We start from the raw sequence: 24,303 nt of genomic DNA on the forward strand, positions 1-24,303 counted from the left end.
TGCTTGAACCACGCGTGCATCGCGGGGGTCAGTCCATGAAAGTATCCGTGTGACTGAGCACGGGGATCAGAGTGGTGTGTGCCAGCAGCCGTGGGGTGCACACGTGTTTGTATGTACAAATAAAGGACTGTTTTAGAATGGCCAGCTTCACAAGCACCGGAACAAAGCTGCTTTCTCCTCTGAACCTAAATGATTTGGAAAAAAAAAAAAAAAAAAGACATATACAATTTGTAAATTGCCTGGATATACTCAAGCAGACAGCAGCTTGGCTCTGAGGAGAATCTTTGTTTTGGAGCATTCTGTTCCTGGAAGATTAAAATATGATGTCCTTTTTAAAAAGGAGAGGAGGAGGTTGGGCCGACCAAGGAAATTTCTCTCTAGAGCCACGACTTTAAATGCTGTCTGAAATGTTCTTTGCCTGGATTTGGCCATTAAAAAAGAAGAACAAACATGAAGTTACTTTTTCATTTTCTGGAATCCTTATTAATTGCCTTTAGGACGTTATCTAGAAAGAGAGCAAAGAGGCATTCACCAAACACGGGCGGAGTAGGAGAATCCTACCCCACACCCAGCCTCCACGGGACGCCCAGGCGTACAAGAGGGTGATGAAGTGTAGCCAGCACCTCTGAAACGAAGCACCTTCCACCAGAGGCCCTAAAACCACACAGAGTCCATCAGCTCCTCGTTGTACAGGGACCTGGGATCCTGTGGGTCCAGAGGATCTATCGGGGCAACAGTGTACTCAAAGCAGGGCTCCTCTCCACACCAGCAGCTACTGGCGGGAGGGAAAGGCCCCATCGGATCCAGTCGGGAATGGAATCGCAGGTTAGGGCCCCAGGAGCATGGAGAGTCTGAGCGCCCTTCCCCCTTGGCCCTGGGACCGTCGCTGCTCACGTGGTTTCCAAAGAATCCCACGTGGCACCCTTGGTTGTTATTTCCTTCCCCAAACTTCCCCGTCTTGGGCCCCTTTCTGTTACTTTCCCATCTTCTCAGGTGTCCCCTTTGTTTCGGAAAAACACAAGACGGGGCAGACACGCTCTGTGTAACCAGACCCCGGATGCTGGCTCCACGTGGGCCCCACGGGTAATTCTGTCCGCCCGCTGCAGCCCGGAGCCCTCAGCTAAAAGGTGCGACTCCCAGGCCCTCTCCTCACTGCAACGCAGGTCCTTTTCGCAACCCTGGTAAATACCTCAGTTTCCTCCCACCCCCGTCAAATGGGAAGGACAAACTGTATTCCTCAGTCGTGTGTTTAAAACACTGTGAAGGGAGTGCCCTGGCAGTCCAGGGGTTGGGACTTAGTACTTTCACTGCCGTGGCCCGGGTTCGATCCCTGGTCGGGGAACTAAGATCCCGCATGCCGCACGGCGTGACCAAAGAAAAACCAAAACCAACCAAACAAAAAAACCCACTGTGACATGTATTCGTGGACAGCAGATGATTCTGATGGTGCCACAGTTGTTTTACCTTCCAGCAGGTGCTTGCACCAGGGCTCCACCAGCAGTTTTGTCCAGAGAGTGACTGACGCGCTTCCAGCATCCCGGTGAAGCGGAAATCTGAACCATCCCCCCGAACCCAGCCTCGCCGAGACAGGCGTGTTGAGAAGGCTCCCTCCCTGACCTCGCCCCTGTGTCCCTTCGCTCCCACAGCTCCCCGCCGGCCCAGCAGCTCTCCTTCCTGCGCAGCGGCCTCCTGAGCAGCCTCTACCTGGCCTCTGGCCACTGCCCCGTGCCCCTGCTCCGGTGGCTGTTCCAGGTGAGGACCGCGGCCTGCCGCCAGGTGGCGGGAGCGTGCTGGCACAACAGCCTGGGCAGGGCTGCTGGCAGGAGGGGCTGGGCACCCACCCTCTTCTGGCCTTGGGTGCTGCTGGGTTTGTCCCAGCTGAGGCTGGAGAAGGGAGGGAGGCTTGTGATGACTGAGACAGGGAGGTGCAGGGACCGGCTGTTGTCTCACAGGGTGTTGCTTTGCCCCCAGAGGCCCTCTGTGTGATTCCGGCTGGGCCACTCAGCAGGTGCTCACACCTGCTTGCATTGTGTCCAGGCTCATCTCCAAGTCACAGGTCCTGGCCCTTGTCCCATGGGCAGCGGGAGCACAGCCCTGCAGCAGCCTTGCAGGTGTGAGGGCCCTGGTGAATTTTGAGCTGGGGTGCTCGGGTGTTTGCCTCCCGCTGTGGAGTTGTAGGTCAGCTGGAAAAGCCTAGAACAGCTGCTCTGTCTTCCCCTCCCTTCCGTTCTGGTTGCTGCCAGGGGGACATGCATTCTGCCCGGGGCTCAGAACCTTTGCACTGAGAAAGACGGTGAGAAGCCAGCAGGAAAGCCCGGGAACCAGCTGCTGGGATCTGAATGCAGGGCACGGGGATGCAGCCTTGGCCCCCACCCAGGACCTTCCCTTGCCCGGGGACCGGCAGGTCCCAAGTTCCAGCTGGTCCCGTTCCTGCCAGTTGGAGCCTGGACCCCAGCCGTAAATTAGAGCCACCATGCGGGGTGGATTGTTCTCAGAGCTCCTCGGCCTCGGCAGACTGGCTGCCTTCCAGAAAGAGCCCTCTGGCTATCTCTTCTTCCCTGCGGGCTCCTTCCCATCCGCCCTTCCCTGCCCCTCCCCCAGGCCCAGGCCACACCGGGAACAGAGTGGCCATTATTCTCTGTCCCCAGTCAGTGCAGGCTTCTCTCTCCTTGCACAGTTCACGACAGACGCAAAGTCGGGCATCGGAGGCACAAAGAGCCGGTCTGAGATGTCGCCCACAGAGGGTCCTTGTGTGACCCTGACACGGCGTGGAGGCGTGAGCGAGCCCCGCCTTGCCTCTCCCCCACCTCTGTCACCTTGGGGGGGGTGGTCCCCGAGAGCAGAGGAGCGAGCCCTGCTCCTCCACATACTACTGTGTGACTTGGGGAGTTATTTAACATCAGCTCCGTGCCTCAGTTTCCACTCTGTAAACTGGGGCCGGTAGTCCCACGCGAAGGCTGAATGAGGACATCCTGTGACCTGCCTTGTCCTTATAGTCCCCCGAAGTTCTGCCCAGGGTCTGGGCATCATCTGGAAGCAATGAAGTTAGCACAGAGGTCAGGTTCTCTCCATCTTCAACAAGGAGAAACAAAGCAGCTCCTCTCCCTGCTCACGGCTAAAGTCAGATCAGTGAAAGGGGTGCACTTGGCCTCGGAGGCCTCTTCCAGGGGAGACCCTGCCCGGCATCTTTGTCTCCGGAGGGGAAGGAGGACCGGAGCAGCTGCTGTGTGCCACTCACGTGATCACACTGCAGGCTTTAGGATGGGCTCCGACGTTTCCCTTCCGAGGTTTTGGTTTTCTTGTCACTTGGAACTTATTTTCCCACAGCAACAGTAGCATTGGTTCCTCTGCAGACCTTGGTTCAGGACAGGCTACCTGCTGAGCTCTAGGGACAGAAAGGTTCTGGAAATGGCGTCCCAGGTAGATGCGTAGAACGTGGCCATGGGGCTGCGCGTACTTCAGAGCCGCCCGCTGTTAGTGAGAGACACAAATCCACGGGGGCTGCCTGAAGCTGCTGGGGTGGGGGGCGCTCCAATGAAGGTGCAGTGGCATCCAAGTGGGATCCAAGGGCAGGGATACAGCTGGGCCTCAGGACGAGCTGGACCCGGGTTGGACAAGGGTCGGGATCCTAGGACAGGCTTTCGGCTTCTCTCTGTACCCCAGGCTCCATGGTTAAGTAAATTCCCAGGAAAGAGAATCTGATTGGCCTAAGAAGGTTCAGTGACCACCCCCAATCAAAGGCAGCTAGGGGAGCAGGCTCACAGGGCTGCTGGGGTCCCACGTGCATACCCGGGGTTGATTCTGAGAGCTAGGCGGTGGGGGAGTTGGGCAGACCGCTCCAACCCTGCTCTTCAACTGTCCCTTTGGAAAGGCCATCCTGTGTCCCCATGGGGACTAGTTCCTGCTGCCCGCCACCCTCCGTGAAGCCAGGGGCTTCAGTGGGGTGAACAGTGGGCGCTGGGTGAGTAGGCTTCAGCCTTAGTGCTCATGAACTGTGTGAGCTCGTCACGGGAGCCCTAGTGTATGCTTCCCAGGTGAGCCTTGCTGGGGAGGGTGGACAAAAGCAGGAAGCTTATGCTGTCAGTGAATTTATATTCCTGTTGGGGAACGATCACGTGTTCAACTATGAAAAAGTTAGGAAAGGAAGAGGGAGGCAGGGTTCTGGTGTCTTAGGTCAGATCCTTGGGAAGCAGGAAGCTGCCCCTGTGAGGGAGGGAGCGCAGCAGGGCCGGGGTGGAAGGAGAAGCTGAGTAGCAAAGCAAACGCGTGACAGGCCACGGCCAGTCCTGGGGGGCTCTGGAGCTGGGATTACCCTTTAGAGTTGTCCCATTTGAGGCAAGGGCTCCTGGCCTTTGGACCCGAGCATCGGCTAGTTATCAGACGAAGGCTGCACTTGGAGAGGCGGGTGTGACCTTGAGTGAGGGACTCCCTCTGTCCTAGGTCCATGCCCAGAGCAGCACTCAGCTCAGGGCCCTCAGACAGCAGCAGTGCCCAGCCTGTTGGGGTGGGAGCCTCAGTCCTGAACCGAGCGCCCACTGCAGCGGGCTCTTCTCAGCACTCTCCGGAGGGAGGATGGTGTGCTGCACAGCGTGGCCTGGCCTCACCTGTGTGTCCCCAGACTGGATGGCGCTGGTGGGGAGGGTGCATGTCTCCATGTCACACTCTGTTCACATTCCAAATCCCCAGCTGTGGCCGCAGACTCAAGGAGTGTTCGAATAAGAATCCCAGTGAGTTTGAGTCAGGTGGGTGCCCTGCCCACCCTCCCCCCACCAGCTTGTTGAGGATCCGCACTCAGTACCAAGGACCTTCCAGAGCCAGTGGTCTCCCGAGGCTCAGATGTTCGGAGTTAAGGCACTGACCTGGAAGTGATGTGAGGGTCTCGAAGAGGGGCCGCACTTTACCTTGTACAGCTGACGGTAGTCAGTGCTTCTGAGCTCTTTCTCTTCCCTACACCGGTTCCTGTCCTGGAGGGGCGTGGCTGTGACCACAGGGAGTGAGGGGCAGAAGGACCAAGACTCCCACACACGGAGGTGGACACAGCAGGAGATTTCAAGTCACATAGACCTGGGATCGAATCCTGGCTTTTCTGCTTCGTTGCTCTGTGACCCTGGGGAAGTTGCTTGACCTCTCTGAGCTTGGTTTCCTCATCTGTAAAGTAGCAATAATGACAAAGTCCTTCTGTGTGGATTTGTGAGGATTAAATGGGATTTATTTAATATGGCGTAATAAAGGTTTCTGCTGTTACTCCATAGGAATGACCCAGCTAACCTGTTTTTTTTTTCTCCTCCTAGCTGCTGACATGGCCTCCAGAAACTTCTTTGGGAGCCTTTGGTCTCCTGTGGGACCTCAGCATGGATGGGCTCTTCCGTCAGTCTGGTCAGTACCTCGGGTGCGGGGCGGCAGCTTGCATGCTGGGCACCCAAGCTCAAGAGCCTACATAGTATTCAGCTCCAGCCCAGTGTGTGGGAGAGGTGCTAGTGGGGACGTTGCATCACCGGGACACGGAGACATCAGGCCATCTTTGGCTCTGGCTCCTGCATTAGTAAAAAGCTGAGCCAACAGGCTCCCCAGCACCTTATCTGGCCTCAGATCCATGTCACCGGGGCCAAGTCCAGGCTGACTTCACAGACTTAGGATCCTGGAACAGTCTGGAAGGTGGGTTCTCTGGATTTACGAGGACAGCTTGCCTCCAGCTTCTTCCTGAGAGCCCCAGTTTGCTTGGGTGGGTTCCAGGAACATCTGCATCAAATCAGGGAAGCTCTTTGGGTTGGAGTCACCAAGTGGGAGGGCCCTGAAGCTGTGCCCCTACCCGCAGCCCTCCTCAGCTCCTAGGGCATCAGTGGAGCCCCTAAGTTTGGACTGGGCTGGAGTGAGAGCCTTGAGTCTGTACCTTGGTCCTGACATGTAAGGGATACACTTAAGTTATTTTTATTTGTTTTTTTAGTTTATTTATTCATTTTTGGCTGCATTGGGTCTTCGTTGCTGCGCACGGGCTTTCTCTAGTTGCAGTGAGCGGGGGCTACTCTTTGTCGTGGTGCGCGGGCTTCTCATTGCGGTGGCTTCTCTTGTTGCGGAGCACGGGCTCTAGGCGCGTGGGCTTCAGTAGTTGTGGCACGTGGGCTCAGTAGTTGTGGCTCTCGGGCTCTAGAGTGCAGGCTCAGTAGTTGTGGTGCACGGGCTTAGTTGCTCCGCGGCATGTGGGATCTTCCCAGACCAGAGCTCGAACCCGTGTCCCCTGCATTGGCAGGCGGATTCTTAACCACTGCACCACCAGGGAAGTACCTGAGTCACTTTTATCCTTTCAGATGTTCAGAGTTCCACAGAAGCAATTAGTTTCCCCTTTTGTGGCTGCACCCTTCCCGGGCTGTCATCATTTGGTGCCTGAACCTAGACACTTTGGCACCAAAAAATATCATGTAACCGATTGAAAGCTGCTTAGGGCAGACAGTGAGAGGGATCCACAGGTTTCCAGACCGCGCCCTTGCCCCCCAGCTGCAGTCTGCCCACCTCCTGCTAAAACACTGAAGCACGTAGCTCTGAAGGCCAAGGTTATAGACCCATGATGCACCATTAACCCCACCACCACCACTGGCAACCAGCCCTTTGAATTTCTGCTTTTGTGCCTCCCCTCCTTCAGGCGTTGGCTGAGCTGGGGGCCATCTGTCACATTAGAGCATTCCAGACTCCTCCAGCTCCCCCCTCCCCCGCCCCTGCCCCTACGCCTGGGACCCTCTAACTGAGGTCCTCTGAATAGCACCAGTCTCGGCCTCCTCTCCCTTTGCATAACCTCTGCCCCTGCAGCCTGGGCTGCCCTTTCGCGCCCCTGTGGCCGCCTCTGCGGCAGGCCTGCCCTTTGGGGAATAGAGGCCTCCCTTGTCCCACTCTTCTCCTGCGCGAGGTGGTCTGTGTCTCCTCCCGCAGAGGCAGAGGGGACGTCCCACTCTTCTTTGCTTCTTGCCCCATTGTCCCTGATTCGCCCTCCACTGGGAGGGGGTGGAGCCGGGAACGGGCCCTTGAGTTCAGCTCTGGTAGCTCATTCCACTGCAGAGCCTTTCTCCCGGCATTAAGGTTGGGGGCGGGGGGAGGATATCTCTTTCCCTCCCGTTGGAATAGAGACTGGGCCACAGAATGCCGTGCCCAAGGTCAGGATCTTGATTGGTTTGGGCAAAGGCAAAGGCCTGGTTCACAAAAGAAGGGAAAGCAGGGACTATTTGTACCCCCGTGTTCACAGCAGCATTACTCACAACAGCCAAATGGCGGAAGGGACCCAAATCCCAATCGTCCACTGACGCCTGAATGGATAAGCAAAATATGGTCTATACATGCAGTGGAGTATTATTCAGCCTTAAAAAGAAAGGAAATTCTGGGACTTCCCTGGTGGTCCAGTGGTTAAGACTTCGCCTTCCAATGCAGGGGGTGTGGGTTCCATCCCTGGTCAGGGAGCCAGGATCCCACATGCTTGGCAGACAAAAAACCAAAACATAAAACAGAAGCAACATTGTAACAAAATCAATGAAACATTTAAAAATGGTCCACATCCAAAAAAGGAAGAAAATTCTGTCACAGGCTACATCGTGGATGGACCTTGAGGACATTATGCTAAGTGAAATAAGCCAGCCACAAAAGGACAAATACTGTAGGATTTCTCTTATATGAAGTACCTAGAGTAGTCAAATTCATAGAGGCAGAAAGTAGAATGGTGGTTGCCAGGGGCTAGGGGAGGGGGAATGGGAGGTTAGTTGTTCATGGGTACAGAGTTTCAGTTTGGGATGATGAAAAAGTTCTGGAAATGGGTAGTGGTGATGGTGAACAATGTGAATGTACTTAACACTGCTCAACTGTACACTTAAAAATGGTTAAGGGCTTCCCTGGTGGCGCAGTGGTTGGGAGTCTGCCTGCCGATGCAGGGGATACGGGTTCGTGCCCCGGTCCGGGAAGATCCCACATGCCACGGAGCGGCTGGGCCCGTGAGCCATGGCCGCTGAGCCTGCGCGTCCGGAGCCTGTGCTCCGCAACGGGAGAGGCCACAGCAGTGAGAGGCCCGTGTAACCGCAAAAAAAAAAAAAAAAAAAAAACCCACAAAAATGGTTAAGATGGCAACTTTTACGTTATGTGTTTCTTACATAATTTTTAAAAAGTAAAGGCCAAGTCCAGAGTCAAGAGCCAGGTGCCAGGAGAGAATCTACCAAAAGCTGGAACTGGAAATCAACTGCCAGTTCAGGGAGCATTTGCATGGTTAAATTAGATCCAGGATTGATGCAAAAGGAAGTCATGTTTCTCAGATCTGTCAACGCCTTGAGGTGCTCTGAGTGTCCTTGTCCTCTGTGGGGCACTGCCCTCTGGGGCAGAACTGTGGGGCTTTGGCTCTGTGACTGGTACGTGAGTTTTCAAGTTGCCTGGCCTTTCTCTTTCGTAAAATGGGGGAGACTTGCAGGTGTGTAAATTTCCACCTTTTTCTGGAATATGTAGCTGACCAGAAGTTCTTCCCAGATTATCCCGGGAAAGGTCTTACACAATTGCCTTCATCACAGCATGCTTCCTGAGTCAGGGGAGAGCCCGGGTGGGTCCGGGTCTCTGGCAGGGCCTGGGATCCAGGCTTCCGAGTTGACCGTCATGGGTGTGCTCCGGGCGACTGGGGCTAAGGGCTGAGAGCCCAGCGATCGCTGGAGGATTGGAGTAAGGTGGGAATTGTTTTCCTGGTTTAAGAAGATGGTTCCTGCCCTCAGGGGGCTGATAGGTGGGAGGGGATTAAGTGTCCAATTACAATAGGAGATGGAGAGGAAGCAGAGGCAGAAGTGTGGGAAACTACTTCTAGTTAGATGGCGGAGGCAGGAATCGGGACGTGCTTTGTAGAAGAGGGAGCGGTTGACTCATCTCTCAAAAGGCGTGTAGGGCAGGGATTGCAAACTCGGTTGCAGTGGGGACCTAGTGAGATCAGTGACTAGAGAGCTCCTGGCCTGTCTAAAGAGGCTGGCTGGTTCCGTGTTGCCAGATCTGTCCATTTTCAAGAGATGCTGTGTTTTAGTTGGGATGTACTTGGACTCTAAGTAACAGATGTCCAATTAAGAACAGTTTATCATCTCACATGACAGGAAATCCAGAAGCAGGTTGTTCCATGGTATGTTCAACAGATTTGCATCACCAGGGCTCTGGCTTAGCTTGTGTCTCCCTTCCCACTACTTCCCCTGAAGGCTGCAAAATGGCTTCTGTTGCTCCAAGCATCATCATGTTCTCACAAGACAGCAGTGTTCAAGGCAGAAAGGATAAGGGTGAGGGATAAGAGATCATTGCTGCTTATATTTTTTCCCTCTTTTTATGAGGACATTCTTTCCATTTTGTTTCATTAGACAGAACTGGATCACAGGCTCTAGAAGACCCCTTCTAACTGCCGGTACCCTTTGAACACCGTGGCTTTGTCTAAAGAATTTTCAGCCTCATGAATCCTATACCTCCAGGGTAGAATCCAGGAGACTCTTTTTTTCCAGCCTCCTTTCAAATGTTTGAATTTTTAGTTTTGGAATTTCCATTTAGTCCTTTATTGTTTTTTTTATAGTTTCTGTTTCTCTATTGGGATTTCTTATTTGTTCATTCAATATGAGCATATTTTCATTTACCATCTTGAGCACAGTCATAATAGCTGCTTTAAATCTTTGTAATTCTAACATCTGGAGCATCTGATTCACTACATGGAAAATTAAGTATGAAAGGGAACATTTATTGAGAATGAGTCAAGAAATCATACCAAGTAAATACCAGGGCTCTTTGTCCTAGATCTCTTTAGGATATTTTCCAGAACCGTTCATGTAGAATTGCCTGCTGATTGCAGCCTGGCTTCCCTACCTAACCTAGAACACTCGCAGAGCCGTGCAGGTGAGGTGTCCTGGAGCTTAAGCTTCATGAGCTTTAAGGTCAATTGGTTTTTGACATATAATAAAACTGTTTTCTGCTCAAACAGCCAGAGCCTGTTTCTGTTGCTGTGGCTCTCCACCATGGAATGATGTGGTTCCTCCACTGGGGTGGACCCACTTGCCCTAAGCAGACACCAGGACGAAACCAGCGTTCCCTTCCTGGGGGAGCATGGCTCTTGGATAGGCAGCCAGCAGAATCTGTTGTAGCCAGAATACGGATGTTTATGTGAAATCTCCTGTTGGTAACTAATTCTGTTAAAAAACAAAACCCAAAAAAACCCCACTGTGAACCCATCTGCAGACTATTTGACTGTAGATAGAATACAGCTCTACTGGTTTGCAGCCCTGGGCATAGCCCTGGCTGTGGAGAGATTCGGGGGAAGCCAGGAGCAGCGAGAGTGGGACTTCCTTTAAGGGACCGAGTAGGAGATAAGACTGGACCTTTTGGGCCAGATCTTGGAGGACAGTGGGGGCCATTACAGGTGTAGTGAAGCTTCATTAATATTTGGCAAGACCAGGACAGATTGTTGTTGTCGTCATTGTTATTTAGATATAATTCATGTACCATATAATTCACCCTTTTAAAGTGTATGATTCAGTATGATTCACAGAGCTGTTCAGCCATCACCACTATCTAATTCTGGAACATTTTCATCACCCCCCCCAAAAGAAACCTCAGACCTCAGCAGTCACTGCCCACTCCCCACTCCTCCCAGCCCCCTGGTAACCTCTAATCTACCTTCTGTCTCAGTGGACTTGCTTATTCTGGACATTTCATGTAAATGAAATGGGACAATATGTGACCTTTTGTGCCTGCTTCTTTTACTTAGCATAACGTTTTCAAGGTTCATGCATGTCGTAGCATTCCTTTTTACGGCCGAATAATATTGCATTTTATGGCTCTACCACATTATATCCATTCATCAGTTGATGGGCACTTGGGTCGTTTCCACTTTTTGGCCCTTGTGAGTAACACTACTGTGAACATTCGCACACAAGTGTTCATGGGGACATATGTTTTTAGTTCTCACTGGTATATGCTTAGGAGTGGAATTGCTGGGTAATACGGTGGCTCTATGTTTAACCTTTTGAAGGACTGCCAGACTATTTCCTGAAGTGGCTGCGTCATGTTACATTCCCACCAGCCATGTCTGAGGGTTCCAATTTCTCCACATCCTTGCCAACATCTGTTATCGTCCATCTCTTGATAATAGTCACACTAGTGGGTGTGAAGTGATATCTCCTTGTGGGTTTGGGTTTGCATTTCTCTAATGACTAAGCATGTTGAGCACCTGTTCCTGTACTTGTTGGCCATTTGTATATCTTCTTTGAGGAAGTATCTATTCAAATGCTTTGCTCATTTTTTGATTGGATTGTTTGTATTTTTTTGCTGAGTTGCAGTTCTTTATATACTCTGGATATTAGACCCTTACCAGATGTGTGAGTTGCAAATGTTTTCTCCCATTTTGTGGGTTATCTTTCCATTCTTTTGACGGTGGCCTTTGATGCACAGAAGTTTTTAATTTTGATAAAGTCTAATTTAGCTGTTTTTTTCTATTGTTGCCTATACATTGATGTCAAGCAAGACACCACTGCCTAGTCCAAGGTCATGAAGATGTTCCCTTATGGTTTCTTTTTTAGTTTATTTATTTATTTATTTTTGGCTGCGTTGGGCCTTTTTTGCTGCGCGTGGGCTTTCTCTAGTGGCGGCGAGCTGGGGCTCCTCTTCGTTGCAGTGCGCATGCTTCTCATTGCGGTGGCTTCTCTTGCTGCGGAACACGGGCTCTAGGCGTGCGGGCTTCAGTAGTTGTGGCGCACGGGCTCTAGGGTGCAGGCTCAGTAGTTGTGGCGCACGGGCTTAGTTGCTCCGTGGCATGTGGGGTCTTCCTGGACCAGGGCTTAAACCCATGTCCCCTGCATTGGCAGGTGGATTCTTAACCACTGCACCACCAGGGAAGTCCCTCCCTTACATTTTATTCTGAGAATTCTATAGTTTTAACGTTTCCATTTAGGTCTTTGATCCATTTTGAGTTGACTTTTGTATATGGTGCGAGATAGGGGTACTGCTTCAGTCTTTTGCACGTGGATATCCACTTGTCCCAGGACCATTTGTTGAAAGACTGTTCTTTGCCGCAGTGAGTTATCTTGGCACCCTTGTTGAAAATCAGTTGACCATGGATGTACGAGTTTATTTCTGGACTCTCAGTTCTATTCCATTGATATATATGTGCGTGTGCGTGTGTGTGTGTGTGTGTGTATACACACACATATTTGTCCTTATGCCAGTACTGCAAATTCTTGATTATGGTAGCTTGTAGTAAGTTTTGAAATTGGGAAGTGTGAGTTCTCCAACTTCGCTCTTTTCAAAATTGTTTTGGCTATCCTGGGTCTCTTGTATTTCCATATTAATTTTAGGATTGGCTTATTAGTCTCTGCAAAAATGACAGCTGGGCTTTCGATAGTGATTGTGTTGAATCTGTAAGTGACTGAGTGTTACTGCCATCTTAATAATACTGAGTCTTCTTAATCCATGAGCAGGAGATATTTGTCCATTTATTTAGATCTTCTTTCATTTCTTTCAAGAATGTTTTGTAGTTTTCAGTGTACAAGTCTTACACTTCTTTTGTTAAATTTATTCCTAATTATTTTATTCTTTTTGATACTATCGTAAGAGGAATTCTTTTCTTCGTTTTCTTTTCAGATCATTCCTTGCTAGTGTGTAGGCATACAACAGATTTTTGTGTATTGACCTTGTATCCTGCAACCTTGCTGAACTCGTTTATTAGCTCTAATAGTTTTTTTTTTTTTTTTTTTTTTTTTTATGGCAGAGTTTGGTTCTGAAAGCAAACATATTCTTGTGCAACTAATTGCTTGCGAGAAATGACCTCATGTTTCTCTAACAAACATGTTTTGGCTGTGCTAGTGTTGGACTGGCCAGTAACCCAGTGCCAATCATACTGACTAGGCAGCTGTGCCTGGAGAAGAGCAGCTCTGTCAGTGAGATCGAAACACTTTGGAAGAGAAGTAAAACAGGTGGAGCTCCTTTCCCGCTAGTTTCCAAGACAATGTTGTTCCTTCTGACCCACTCATTCCATTCCCTGCCAGCTTCTATGATAGTTGTGTGGGAAGGGGGGAATATAACGAAATAAGAGACCCTGGCCAGTACATTCTTTGGATGTTTTTTAAGTGGGCGAGAAGTTTAGCTCTCAGAACAAATTCGTTTTGTTTTCATGAGCTGTGTCTCTGGACACTTTGTCCTTCCTCACTTGGTCACCATGCTTTTCCCTTTGTCCCCAGAGCCAGAGCTCCAGGGTCGTAGTTTCTCTTGGGCGAGCCCCGTTTTGCGGGTGGCTTTCCTTTCTGTCATTGCTTGCTTGCATCCTCTCTCCTCCCCCTTCTCAACCTTCCTTCCTTCCTCCTTCCCAGATAATATCTATAAGGTAGCTTCTTGTAAAAAGAATAACACAAACCAAAAGATGCCCAATAAGCTCACTAGCCAATGGAACCCGGTTTTATTTTTTCAAAAGTGCCCTACGTACCAAGTGCTGAAAATTCAAATACAAGAGAAAGGTGCAAAGTGAAAAGCGAACGCCTCCCTCCCTTCCCTCTCCCCAAGTGCTCAATAGTAACAGTTTCTCGTGATGATTTCCAGGAACAGAATTAATGCACAATCCACATAATATATGTTTTGATATTTACAGGTTGTATTTACACCACCTTTCTTCCGTCATTTCGGTATTCATCTGAAATTGCCTCCAGTGGAGAGTTTCTAAGAGTTTCCCAGCTCTCTCCCTGGGTGTCAGGAGAGGCCACAGCCCACATAGCACAAGTTGGACAGGGTTTTCTCCAGAGTCGGGGGTCCTGGAGGTAGATGAGCCCCCAGGGTGTGAAAAGAAAACATTAACATTTACATTTTAACTTATCTTTAAAAAAAAACAGTTTCGTTGAGGCATAATCGACATACATTAACCTATACACATTTAACGTGTACAACTTATACACAAAACACAGGTATATACCCATAAAACTGTCACCACAATCAAAAAATAATATCCGTTGTCCCCTGCCCTCCAAGTTTTCTTGTGCCTCTTTGTAATTAATTCATCTCTCTCCCCTTTTGTCTCTAAGAAACCACCGATCTACTTTTTGTCACTCTAGATTAGTTTGCATTTTCTGTAATTTTATATAAATGGAACCATGCAGTAGGTACTCTTTTTTTGGGGGGGGTCTGGCTTCTTTCAATTACTTTGAAATTCACACGTGCTACTGTGTGTATCAATAGTTTATCCCTTTCAATAGCCGGGTGGTATTCTGTTGCGGGGCAGTACCACAGTTTGTTCATCCAGTCACCTCTTGGTGGACATTTCGGTTGTTTTCAGTTTGGGGGCTATTAAAATAAAGCTGCTATAAACATTGTTATGCAAGTCTTCGTGGGGAGGTCCCTTAGGGTAAACATCTACAAGTGGATAGGCTGGGTCATACGATAAATGCGTGTTTAAGTTGTTAAGACATTGCCAAACTATTTTTCTCTAAGTGGTCATACCATCTCCACCAGCAGTGAGGGGGAGTTCCATTTGCTCCACATCTTCCCTACCACTTGGTATAGTCAGTCTTTTTAAGAAGTATGTAGCGGTAGCTCATTGTGTTTTAATTTGCATTTCCCTAAAACCTGATGATCTTTGCATAGGCTTATTTGCCATCTGTATATCTTTATTTTTTATAAATTTATTGTATTTATTTATTTTTGGCTGCACTGGGTCTTTGTTGCTGCGCGTGGGCTTTAGCTGCAGCTAGTGGGGGCTACTTTTTGTTGCGGCGCACGGGCTTCTCATTGCAGTGGCTTCTCTTGCTGCGGAGCACGGGCTCTAGGCGCGCGGGCTTCAGTAGCTGTGGCTCGCAGGCTGTAGAGCGCAGGCTCAGCAGTTGTGGTGCACAGGCTCAGTTGCTCCGCGGCACGTGGGATCCTCCCGGACCAGGGCTCGAACCAGTGTCCCATGCATCAGCAGGTGGATTCTTAACCACTGCGCCAGCAGGGAAGCCCCATATAGTTTGTGCTTTTAACATCATATTTAAGAAATATTTGTGAAATGTGTGTTACTGAGATCTTTTCCTATCTTCTTCTAAAAGTTTTATAATTTGGTTTTATAATTTATAATTAAAATAAGTTTTATAACTTATAATTAGCCTTTCATTTAGGTCAGTGATCCATTTCCAGTTAATTATGTTTATGGTGTAATTTAAGGTTAATTTTTTTACATATGGCTATCCAATTGTTCCAACACCATTTGCTGAAAAGATTATCCTTTCTGAATTGAATTACCTTGGCACCTTTATCAGAAGTCAGTTGATAATGTGTGTGTGGGTCTGTTTCTGAACGCTATTCTGTTTCATTGATTTTTATGTCTTGATTACTGTAGCTTTATAAGTGTTGAAATCAGATCGTTTGAATTCTTCAACTTTGCTCTTTTTCGAAATTGTTTTGGTTCTTCTAGGTCCTTTGCATTCTCATATAAATTTTAGAATGAGCTTGTCATTTTCTATAAAACAAAACAAAACAAAATACCGCTGCAGTCTTTATTGGGATTGCACTGAATCTATTGACCAATTTGGGGGAAATTGACAGTATTAAGTCCTCCAATCCATGAACATGGGATATCCTCCCATTTATTTGAACCTTCTTTAGTTTCTTTCAACATTTCAGTGTACAAGTCTTGCAATTCTTCTGCTAAATTTGTTCCTAAATATTGTATTTTTGATGCTATTGTAAATGGAATTGTTTTCTTAATTTCATTTTCAAATTATTCATTTCTAGTGTACTGATAGACACTTGATTTTTGCAGATTGGCCTTGTATCCTACAATCTTAATAAACTTGTACTTTGCTGATAATTTTTATCAGGAATGTATATTGGATTTTGAGATGATTATATGGTTTTTCTTCTTTAGTCTCTTAATATGGGGAATTACACTGACTGATTTTCGAATGTTTATTCCTTCATCCTTGCATTCTGGAATAAATCCTATTTGGTCATGATATATTAATTTTTTATGTATTGTTGGATTCAACTTGGTAAATTTTTGCTGAGAACTCTTACATTTATGTGCATGAAAGATATTTGTCTGTACTTTTCTCTTTCTGGTTCTGGTATCAGAGTAATGCTGGTTTCATAGAATATGTTAAGAAGTATTCCCTCCTCCTCAATTTTCTGGAAGAGTTTCTGTAGAACTGGTATTATTTCTTCCTTAAATGTTTGGTAAAATTAGCCAGTGAAGCCTTCTGAGCTTTGTTTCATTGTGGGAAGATTTTAAACTACAAGTCTGATTTTTAAAAATATATATATGGTTATTTATGATATCTGTTTCTTCTTAAGTAAGCTTTGTTGTCTGTGTCCATTCATCTTAACTGTCAAATTTATTGATATAGACTTTTTCATAATATTCTCTTATTATCCTTTTTTAAAATGTATTTATTTATATTTTATTTTTGGCTGCATTAGGTGCGTGGGCTTCAGTAGTTGTGGCTTGTAGGGCTCTAGAGCACAGGCTCAGTAGTTGTGGCACGTGGGCTTAGTTGCTCCGAGACATGTGGGATCTTCCCCGACCAGGGCTTGAACCCATGTCCCCTGCACTGGCAGATGGATTCTTAACCACTGAGCCACCAGGGAAGTCCTTATTATCCTTTTAATGTCTGTTGAATCAATGATGGTCTCTTTCTCACTCTGATATTGGTAATTTGCGTTTCTCTCTACTTCCTGATCAGTCAGGTCACAGGTTTATCAACTTTATTGATCTTCTCAAAGAACTAGCTTTTGGTTTCATTTATTTTCCTTACAGTTTTTTGTTTCTGTTTCACTGATTTCTGCTCTTACCTTTATTTCCTTTCTTCTGCTTGTTTTGGGTTTGATTTGCTTCCCTCCCCACTGCCCCCCCCCCAGTTTCTTAAGGTGGAAACTTAGATCACTGTAGCTCATCTTAAGTTCTCTTTTTAATATGTTATATCACATACATAACATATTAGTATCACTGTGCAATTACATAGCTTATAAATGTGTATTTGTTGGAGGTATAACTTAAAAAATTTTAATGACAGATACGTACCATCAAAAAAGTTTGAAGACCAGCAGACCTAAATGAGAAGGAAATCCAAAAAAGAGGGGATATATGTATATAGAGAGCTGAATCACTTTGCTGTACAGTATAAACTAACACAATATTGTAAAGCAACTATACTCCAGTTAAAAAAAAAAAAAAAAGTTTGGAGACCAGCAAAAGCATTCTTTGATTGGAGCTCTGGGCAGACTCATTATTGGAAATTTTGAGCAGCGACATATCATGGGAACACAGGGATGCATGATTGGTGATGGCGTGTAGGATGGGGTGGATGGAGTGGAGTCAGGGTGTCGGACAGTCACTCCCTTGGCAAAACCCTGCAGCAGCGTTGGAGTGGCATCAGGACACAGGTGGAATTGGGCAGTCAGATGCCCAGTTCTCACCTGAGGAGCCAGCACTGAGCACCAACGGTTGTTTTCAGTTAGCAGCAATTATGTGTGTGAAACACCTGGTGTACAGGGGATACTCAAAATGATAGCTGTTATCAAAACAAAAATGTACTTCTTTATAAATCGGAGATCATTAGAGAAACTGAAGGAACTAAGCAGCGCAAATGTTCTAAATACTGTCTGTACCTCTTCTTAATTTTTGTAGTTCTGTTTTGGCCATTTATCTCTCAGCCTTTTCTCAGCTGGTTGGTTTTTGTTTTTCTGTTTCCTCGCCTGGTTTTCAAGCAGTCAAAACCCCCTTAGTTCTATAAGATCCGGTTGACGCTTTCTACTCTTCGCAGTCTTACGAGGAGTTGTCCTCCCCTCACCTGATCTGTCTCCCATGGAGGGCGGGGCAGTCTCCAGCTGGAGTGGCAGAAAGCAATCCATCCAGAGCCCCTGGAGCCTCCCGGACTGGAGGCCCAGCCTCTGATGTGTGGATTCTTTGATTCATATTGTCTCTCCCGATGGGCTGTGAGCCCCAGAGCTCAGGGATCATGTCTTTGCTCGTTTTGGTTTTAGCCTTCACTTGCGTTCCTGGCAGCTCCATGAGCCGAGTGTACACAGTAGGACGTGGACTATATCCGTTGAATGAGTGGCCACGTCTCCGGGACCGTGTGTGTTGCCCACAGCAGACGTCAGCATCTCTCCCCACCAGGCCCTCTGAAACCCCGCGGTCAGTCAGCTGGGGAGCTGCCTGTCTGCTCCTCCAAGGTCAGGACACGGGGTCCGCGGGCCCCGTGGGGACCAGCATGCGTGCTTTACCCCAGCTCAGCGGGCATCTCCCTGCTCCCTGGACCTTTGACTCTGACCCACCACCTGTACAGCCGGGTCACAGGGTGCCGCTCCATGAGCTGCTGGGCTCACGTAGCTTTGCTTTCCCAGAACACACGTAGAATAGTACTGGCACAGGATTTTTTTCAACTCCCAGGTGGCCGTGACGTGCGGCCAGGCTGAGAAAGGCTAGGAGCAAGGCTGGGAGCAAGGCGGGGAGCCCTGGGAGTGATGCGGAACTGGGGCTGCCTTCCTTTCATTCCTCCCTCTCCCCCGCCCGCATTATCAGCCAGAGCAAGTGAGGATGGGCCCCAGGGTTCCGCTCTGGTGTGAGGGCCACGGCTTTCCTTAGCTCAGTGGTTTCCGAACTTGGCTGGTATCAGAATCACTTGGGAATTCTTAAAAATTCCAGAGCCCAAGCCACACCCACCCTCATTAAACCACAGTCACTGGGGGTGGGACACAGGTGGCAGCGATTTTTGAAGCTGCTCCCAAGTGATTCCAAACTGTGCAGACAAGTCTGAGAACCACTGCACTAGGCGCTTAGCTGGGCCCCTGATCCAGAACATACCGCGGACACCACCTTCCCTTAGACTGTCTGCTGCCCAAGGTGCTGTGTGTGGAAGACTTTTCTTCTGTTGTTGTTTTTTGGATTTTTTTTTTTTTTTTTTTTTGGCTGCATTGCGTCCTCATTGCTGTGCACGGGCTTTCTCTAGTTGCGGTGAGCGGGGGCTACTCTTCGTTGTGGTGCGCGAGCTTCTCATGGCGGTGGCTTCTCTTGTTGCGGAGCACGGGCTCTAGGCGCGCGGGCTTCAGTAGTTGTGGCTCTCGGGCTCTAGAGCGCAGGCTCAGTAGTTGTGGTGCACGGGCTTAGTTGCTCCACGGCATGTGGGATCTTCCCGGACCAGGGCTCGAACCCGTGTCCCCTGCATTGGCAGGAGGATTCTTAACCACTGCGCCACCAGGGAAGTCCCTAGTGTCTTCTGTTTCATTTTATTCCAGAGGTCAGGACCATTCCCAAAACTGCAGGTTCAGAAATCCAAAGTGAGAGAGAACCGGTGGGCCATGCATTCAGGGACGTTACTGGGAGGTCTTTGGTTGAGTCTGAATCAGTCTCAAATTCGTGCTTTTGAAACTTGAGAGGGTAGTTTGCTGCTGCCTTCCTGAGTCACACTGAAGAGGCCTTGCATCCTTAAAAACAACTCAAGAATGTGTACTAAAGTAGCAAAGTGAGGAAGTAGCTGCCTGGAGGTGAGACATAATAACTGGGCCTCTAGCAGCTACCCTGGGCTGCCAGGTGGTCTTGAGAAGGAGAGGCACCTGCTGAGAACGGTGGAGCAGCAGCGTCACCCAGGGTCCCCCAGATCAGTCAGGTCCCCACTGTGTGGCGCCCACTCCAGGCTTCTTTTTCATCAGAGAGAAATAAAACTCTAGCTTATTAAGCCCAGGTGGGTTTTTTGTTTTGTTTTGGGGCTTTTTGTTATTTGCAGCTGAATCTAATTCTAGCAGATACCATAGGTTCAGTGGTTTGGCTCAGTGCAGGTCTGTCCTACACACAGGGCCTGGAATGCTCAACGGTGTTAGGTGACACAGGGCAGTGGTGTGAGTTACAGAGGGCTGGGGAGAGGAGAGGTGGCCTGGGGACGGCATCACCTGCCCTGTACACACCCTCAGCTCGTGGATCAGCAGACCAGGGGCTGACAGAGCCTGTGTGTGTGTGTGTGTGTGTGTGTGTGAATGGGTGGTGTGTGCACGCGTCTGTGTAGTGGGGCGTGTCGGTACTTGTGTGGGGATGTGTGTGAGTAGCGTGGTGTGTGGTGAGGGAGGTGTGTGGAGGGGTGGGTGCCCGCTGCGTTACATACAGCGAGGTAGGCAGGGAGGCTCTAGGGCCCCATGGGGAGGGCCTGAGCTCCGGGGGAATGGCAAGAAAAGGGAAAACAAGGGGCCAGCAGGGCGGGTTGCCCAGCAGAGAAGGAACAAGAAGGAGACTAGGAAGAAAGCCGGCAGCGCAGGTCTGGAGGGGGAGTCAGGGGGCGTGAGAGGCCAGAGCAGCAGCGAGTGGGTCTGGGTCAGGGCGCATCAGGGTCCCGCCGCCAGGGCGGTGCTCTGTGGGGAAGCCGTGAGGGGCTCTGTCCTGTGCTCACGCTGTAGTTGGGGCAGTGAAATGTGTGTGTTCTTGAAATGCGGGCTGGGTAAGATTTTGTGTTTCTACCCCACACTCGGATCATCCCTCTGATAACGTCTCCTAGCCCCGCAGAGGGGTGGGTCTGTGGGCTGGGCGCCGGGCCCCTCCCCTCCCCTCCCAGGCCTCTCTGGCCCAGGCCCCGTCCCCTCCTGCCGTCCCCCACCCCTGGGGGCCTGGCACCAGCTCCAACACGCCGGGCTCCTGGCTGGACCCAGGTCTCTGCAGGGCTCTTCCGCCTGCCCTTAGCATCGCCCTGCGTCACCCTGACCCCTTTCCTTACCCGCCACTTACACACCCGGGCACGGTATGTTTATTTTTCGTGAGCATTGTCTGTTTCCCCACGAAACCTTCAGCTCCATGACACCAGAACTTTAATCTCCTGCTGTTCACTTGCTGTTTGTTGACTGAATAACAATTTTAAATGACGGGGGCTAGAGCTGATTGACTAAAGCCCGTGATGTAGAACAAGTTTCAATTTAAACACAAGAGTGCCGAGGGGAGTTAAGTAATCAGAGTTGGGAGGATAAGAAACCATATGATTTTAAGCCTCCCCTAAATGTTATGAGCCCCACCCACACTCGGGTGTGTGATGGGTCGGTAGCTTGCGTTCCTTTGGGAACCAGCACCCCCGTTACGGCTGACGGGGACTCCGCCTGATGTGGCACTGAGGGGTCTCAGATGGTGTCAGAGAATCAGGACCCAGTCTGATGGCGCCTGCAACACCCGGAACGCTCCTTAGCAACTCGATTTGGGGGCGGGGAGGGGGAAGACAAGGACCGGTGTCTGAAGACTCCGCTCCCCTAAGGCCCAGGATGGGACCTGGTGGGTGTGACAAAGGGGTGAGCAGGCCCGGGCAGGGGGGCTGGCACGGCTGGAGCTGAGGAGGGTTCTCGGGATGTGCGTGGTTTTCCCATTCAGTGGAAATGGTGCCAGGAGAGTGGGTTACGTGAAGTAAATCTGCTTGGGAGTCGCAGATGGAAAAGTCACTTTTATCTCAGACCTGATGCCTTTCTTCCCCTGACTTCCCCCGAAGCCTCAGTTCCATCCCAGGAGAGCTTTCAGACTCAGAGTTAATAAACAGAGCCCAGATGCGCGGGGCCGTTGGCGCTGGCATTGGACACGGCCCAGGGCCCTGGTGCTCCCCCGGGGGATCCCCTCAGATGACCGTGCTGTGGGCGTAAAGGAGCTGAGTTCGCGAGACTTTTCTTCTGTGTCAGCTCTCCAGAAAACCCTCCTTCGGGGCAAACCGTGCTCGGGAAAAGCTGAGCGCACGGCCTACTTACGGGCAGCGTTCATTACGGGCTCTCGGGTGCCTGCCCTCACTTAACCAACTTCCCGGGCTGTCGGATGGGGACTGATTGACCCCGAGGTGACCCAGGCCCCTTTCTGTGACCGCTCCTGACACCTCAGCCCGGGTGGAGCGGGCGTGTGGAGTAATCGCCGGGGAGGCGTGGGGAGAGGGGCCGAGGCCAGGCTGGGCCTCTGGCCGGCGGGGTCCGCACTGCTGCTGTCACGGGGCTTCAGGGGCACCTGCGGGGGCCGCCGCGGGGGGCCGGGTCCAAGGCTGCGGGCAGGATGTCGCCGCCCAGCTGGGCCTCTGGAGGCCTTGCCCTCGGGTGATTCTCTTGCCACACCGTCTTCCCCTCCCTGGCAAGGTCACCGGCCACCCACACCGTCCCCCATGGCTCAGGCTCAGGGAAACTGTCCTCTCTCATTGTGTTTTGCAGCCTTCATTCTTCCCAGCTTGTTTGTGTAGCGGGCAAGGGGTAGCATTACCTTTCTCGGACTTGTTAAGCTGCCCAAGAGGAAAAAACTAAACAAGCAAGAAGGTTTTTCCTCCTCCCAGAGTCTCATTACTACTTGGGTGAGCCTCGACCCGTATACGTTTCCAGAGAGAGACACTTGATGCCGACCGGCCCAAGGCTCGTCCCTGGACGGGACTCAGACCCTCCGCCGGCCGTTCCACCGTCTGCTGGCTCTGCAGCTGCACGGGACCGTTGCCGACACATCTCAGCTCGTTTAGGACGCCCTGTTTCTTGCCTTGGGTCGCTGGATGTGCCATGCTCTTTCATGCTCTTTGTCATTTCTGTCCCTTTGCCGGGCGTGTGCTTCCCACCTGCCATTCCACCTCCCCCAGCCCCCAGTTAACTTCCTCTCCCCTGAGTAGGCTCCACACCTTTCACCGGCTTAGATTTTTGCAGGAACACACTCTCTTATATTTGTTTATCTGCCTGGCTCCTCTCCCTCCTAGACTTGAGCTCCCTGAGGTCAGGGGTTCTACTGGGTCACCTTTTTGTCTTTGGTGACATGGTGGGGTCCATCGAGAGGGGCCCATAGGTGGGAAGGTTCAAGCCTGAGCTGCTCATGCACTCCTGGCCCAGCTTCCACACTCTTGATTCCCACAACTCACCCGCTGCCAGATCCCTCATCTGCGTTCTCAGCGCTGCCAGCTTGTGACTTTTTTTCCAGTTTCCCTCTTAGTCATGGACTGCTTGGTCAGGTTTGTGTAGGATGCTCTCCGTTCATGGGTTCATTCATTCATCATTCATTCATCACCCATCCATCCATCCATCCATCCATCCATCCATCCATCCACACACTGGCCACTCCTCTAGGCTCTGGGTGTGCAGGGATGAACAGCACAGACCTAGTCCCTGTCCTTGTGGAATTTACATTCTAATGGGGAAAGACAGACAAGAAGCAATCAAATCAGGACATAAGATGATGTGGAGCGGTGAGAGGGTGGAGACGTGGGCGCTGCGATGTGGACGCTGCAGTGCAGAAGAGCGTGTGGAGTGGGATGCAGAGGTGCAGCCGTCTCTGGGAAATACGCTCCACCGCGTTGCCTGTTATTTCTCTATTCTCCCGGTTCAGAAAATATCCTTAAATAGCCTGACAGGAGAAAAGGCCCTCAGTCTGTAAGGTTTTTCCCCTTCGTTGATGTGGTCAGATTATCGTTCATGTCTTGTTAAGAGAGAATGTCCTCGAAGCTCGAGCTTGCTGAGAAGATGCGTTCCCGGGCTGCAAGGAGGGCCCCTGGCAGGGACGGTGGACCTGGGAGTGCCCAGACTTTGCCACCAAGGCGCTGCTGAGTCCGCAGTAGGTGCAGAGCTGGCCTCAGCCCTTGGTGGCAGAGAGCCCAGGGCCGCGGAGCCTGGTGTCTCCAGAGTCTTGCTGTCTCCAGGCCTCTGGTTCAGGACTTGGCATCTGGCTCAGCTCGGGGCAGCTCAGTGCCCCAACGGCTGCCTGGTGGAGATGGTCAGTGTGCCGTCCTCCCCGGTCCCTTGCATGTCAAGGTGGCCATAGCTTGAAGACGGGAGAATGAATGTCCAGGTTCCCAAAGTGCCAGCAAGTATCTGAAACCACTGGTGGCTTCACTGCTCCAGATAACACCCGTGCTGCCCGAGGATGGGGCTACCAGCCCCGCTTGTGGGCACAGTGCGGCCTGTCCTGCTGTGCCCACCCTAACCCCCCGCCCTTCCTTGGCCTGACAGATGCGGACATGAGCTTGTGGTGCCCCTCGCTGCAAGAGGTCACGGCCGCGTTCCACAGCCTGGGTACCCACAGCCCTGCTTTGCAGCCCCCGGGGCCCCTCCAGCACGATGGGAGGTGAGTACCTCCCCCACCTCGGGGTCCTTCCTCATGCGGTCCACAGCCACTGAACGCAGTTCAAACCCATCTAATCGTGTACATTAAATATGTGTAGTGCCAATTACACCTCAGGAAAAATGTAAAAAGCAAAACAAAACAAAATATTACCCCACAAATAGACTCTTATAAACATATGTCCATGCTAGGAAACACTAAAGTATTTCCTTTTCTGTAAATGTAATACACCTGGCCGTTCATTGTACAAAGCTCCATTTTCATTATTGTTGGTGGTATCCAGCCTTGGCTCA

The 24,303-nt window shown here is 50.4% G+C and overlaps 1 protein-coding gene across 1 annotated transcript in view; it reads left to right on the top strand.

The window, feature by feature from the left end:
- The window catches only part of FAM178B (family with sequence similarity 178 member B), a 96,768-nt gene that overhangs the window by 28,461 nt on the left and 44,004 nt on the right, over nucleotides 1-24,303 (top strand). The window contains 3 exon segments of the mRNA XM_060116977.1: nucleotides 1,647-1,752; nucleotides 5,292-5,376; nucleotides 23,899-24,017. Coding sequence (XP_059972960.1) covers nucleotides 1,647-1,752; nucleotides 5,292-5,376; nucleotides 23,899-24,017 — 310 coding nt within the window.

This window comes from Mesoplodon densirostris, chromosome 14 (genome assembly GCF_025265405.1).
Source record: "Mesoplodon densirostris isolate mMesDen1 chromosome 14, mMesDen1 primary haplotype, whole genome shotgun sequence".
NCBI classification, from domain to species: domain Eukaryota; kingdom Metazoa; phylum Chordata; class Mammalia; order Artiodactyla; family Ziphiidae; genus Mesoplodon; species Mesoplodon densirostris.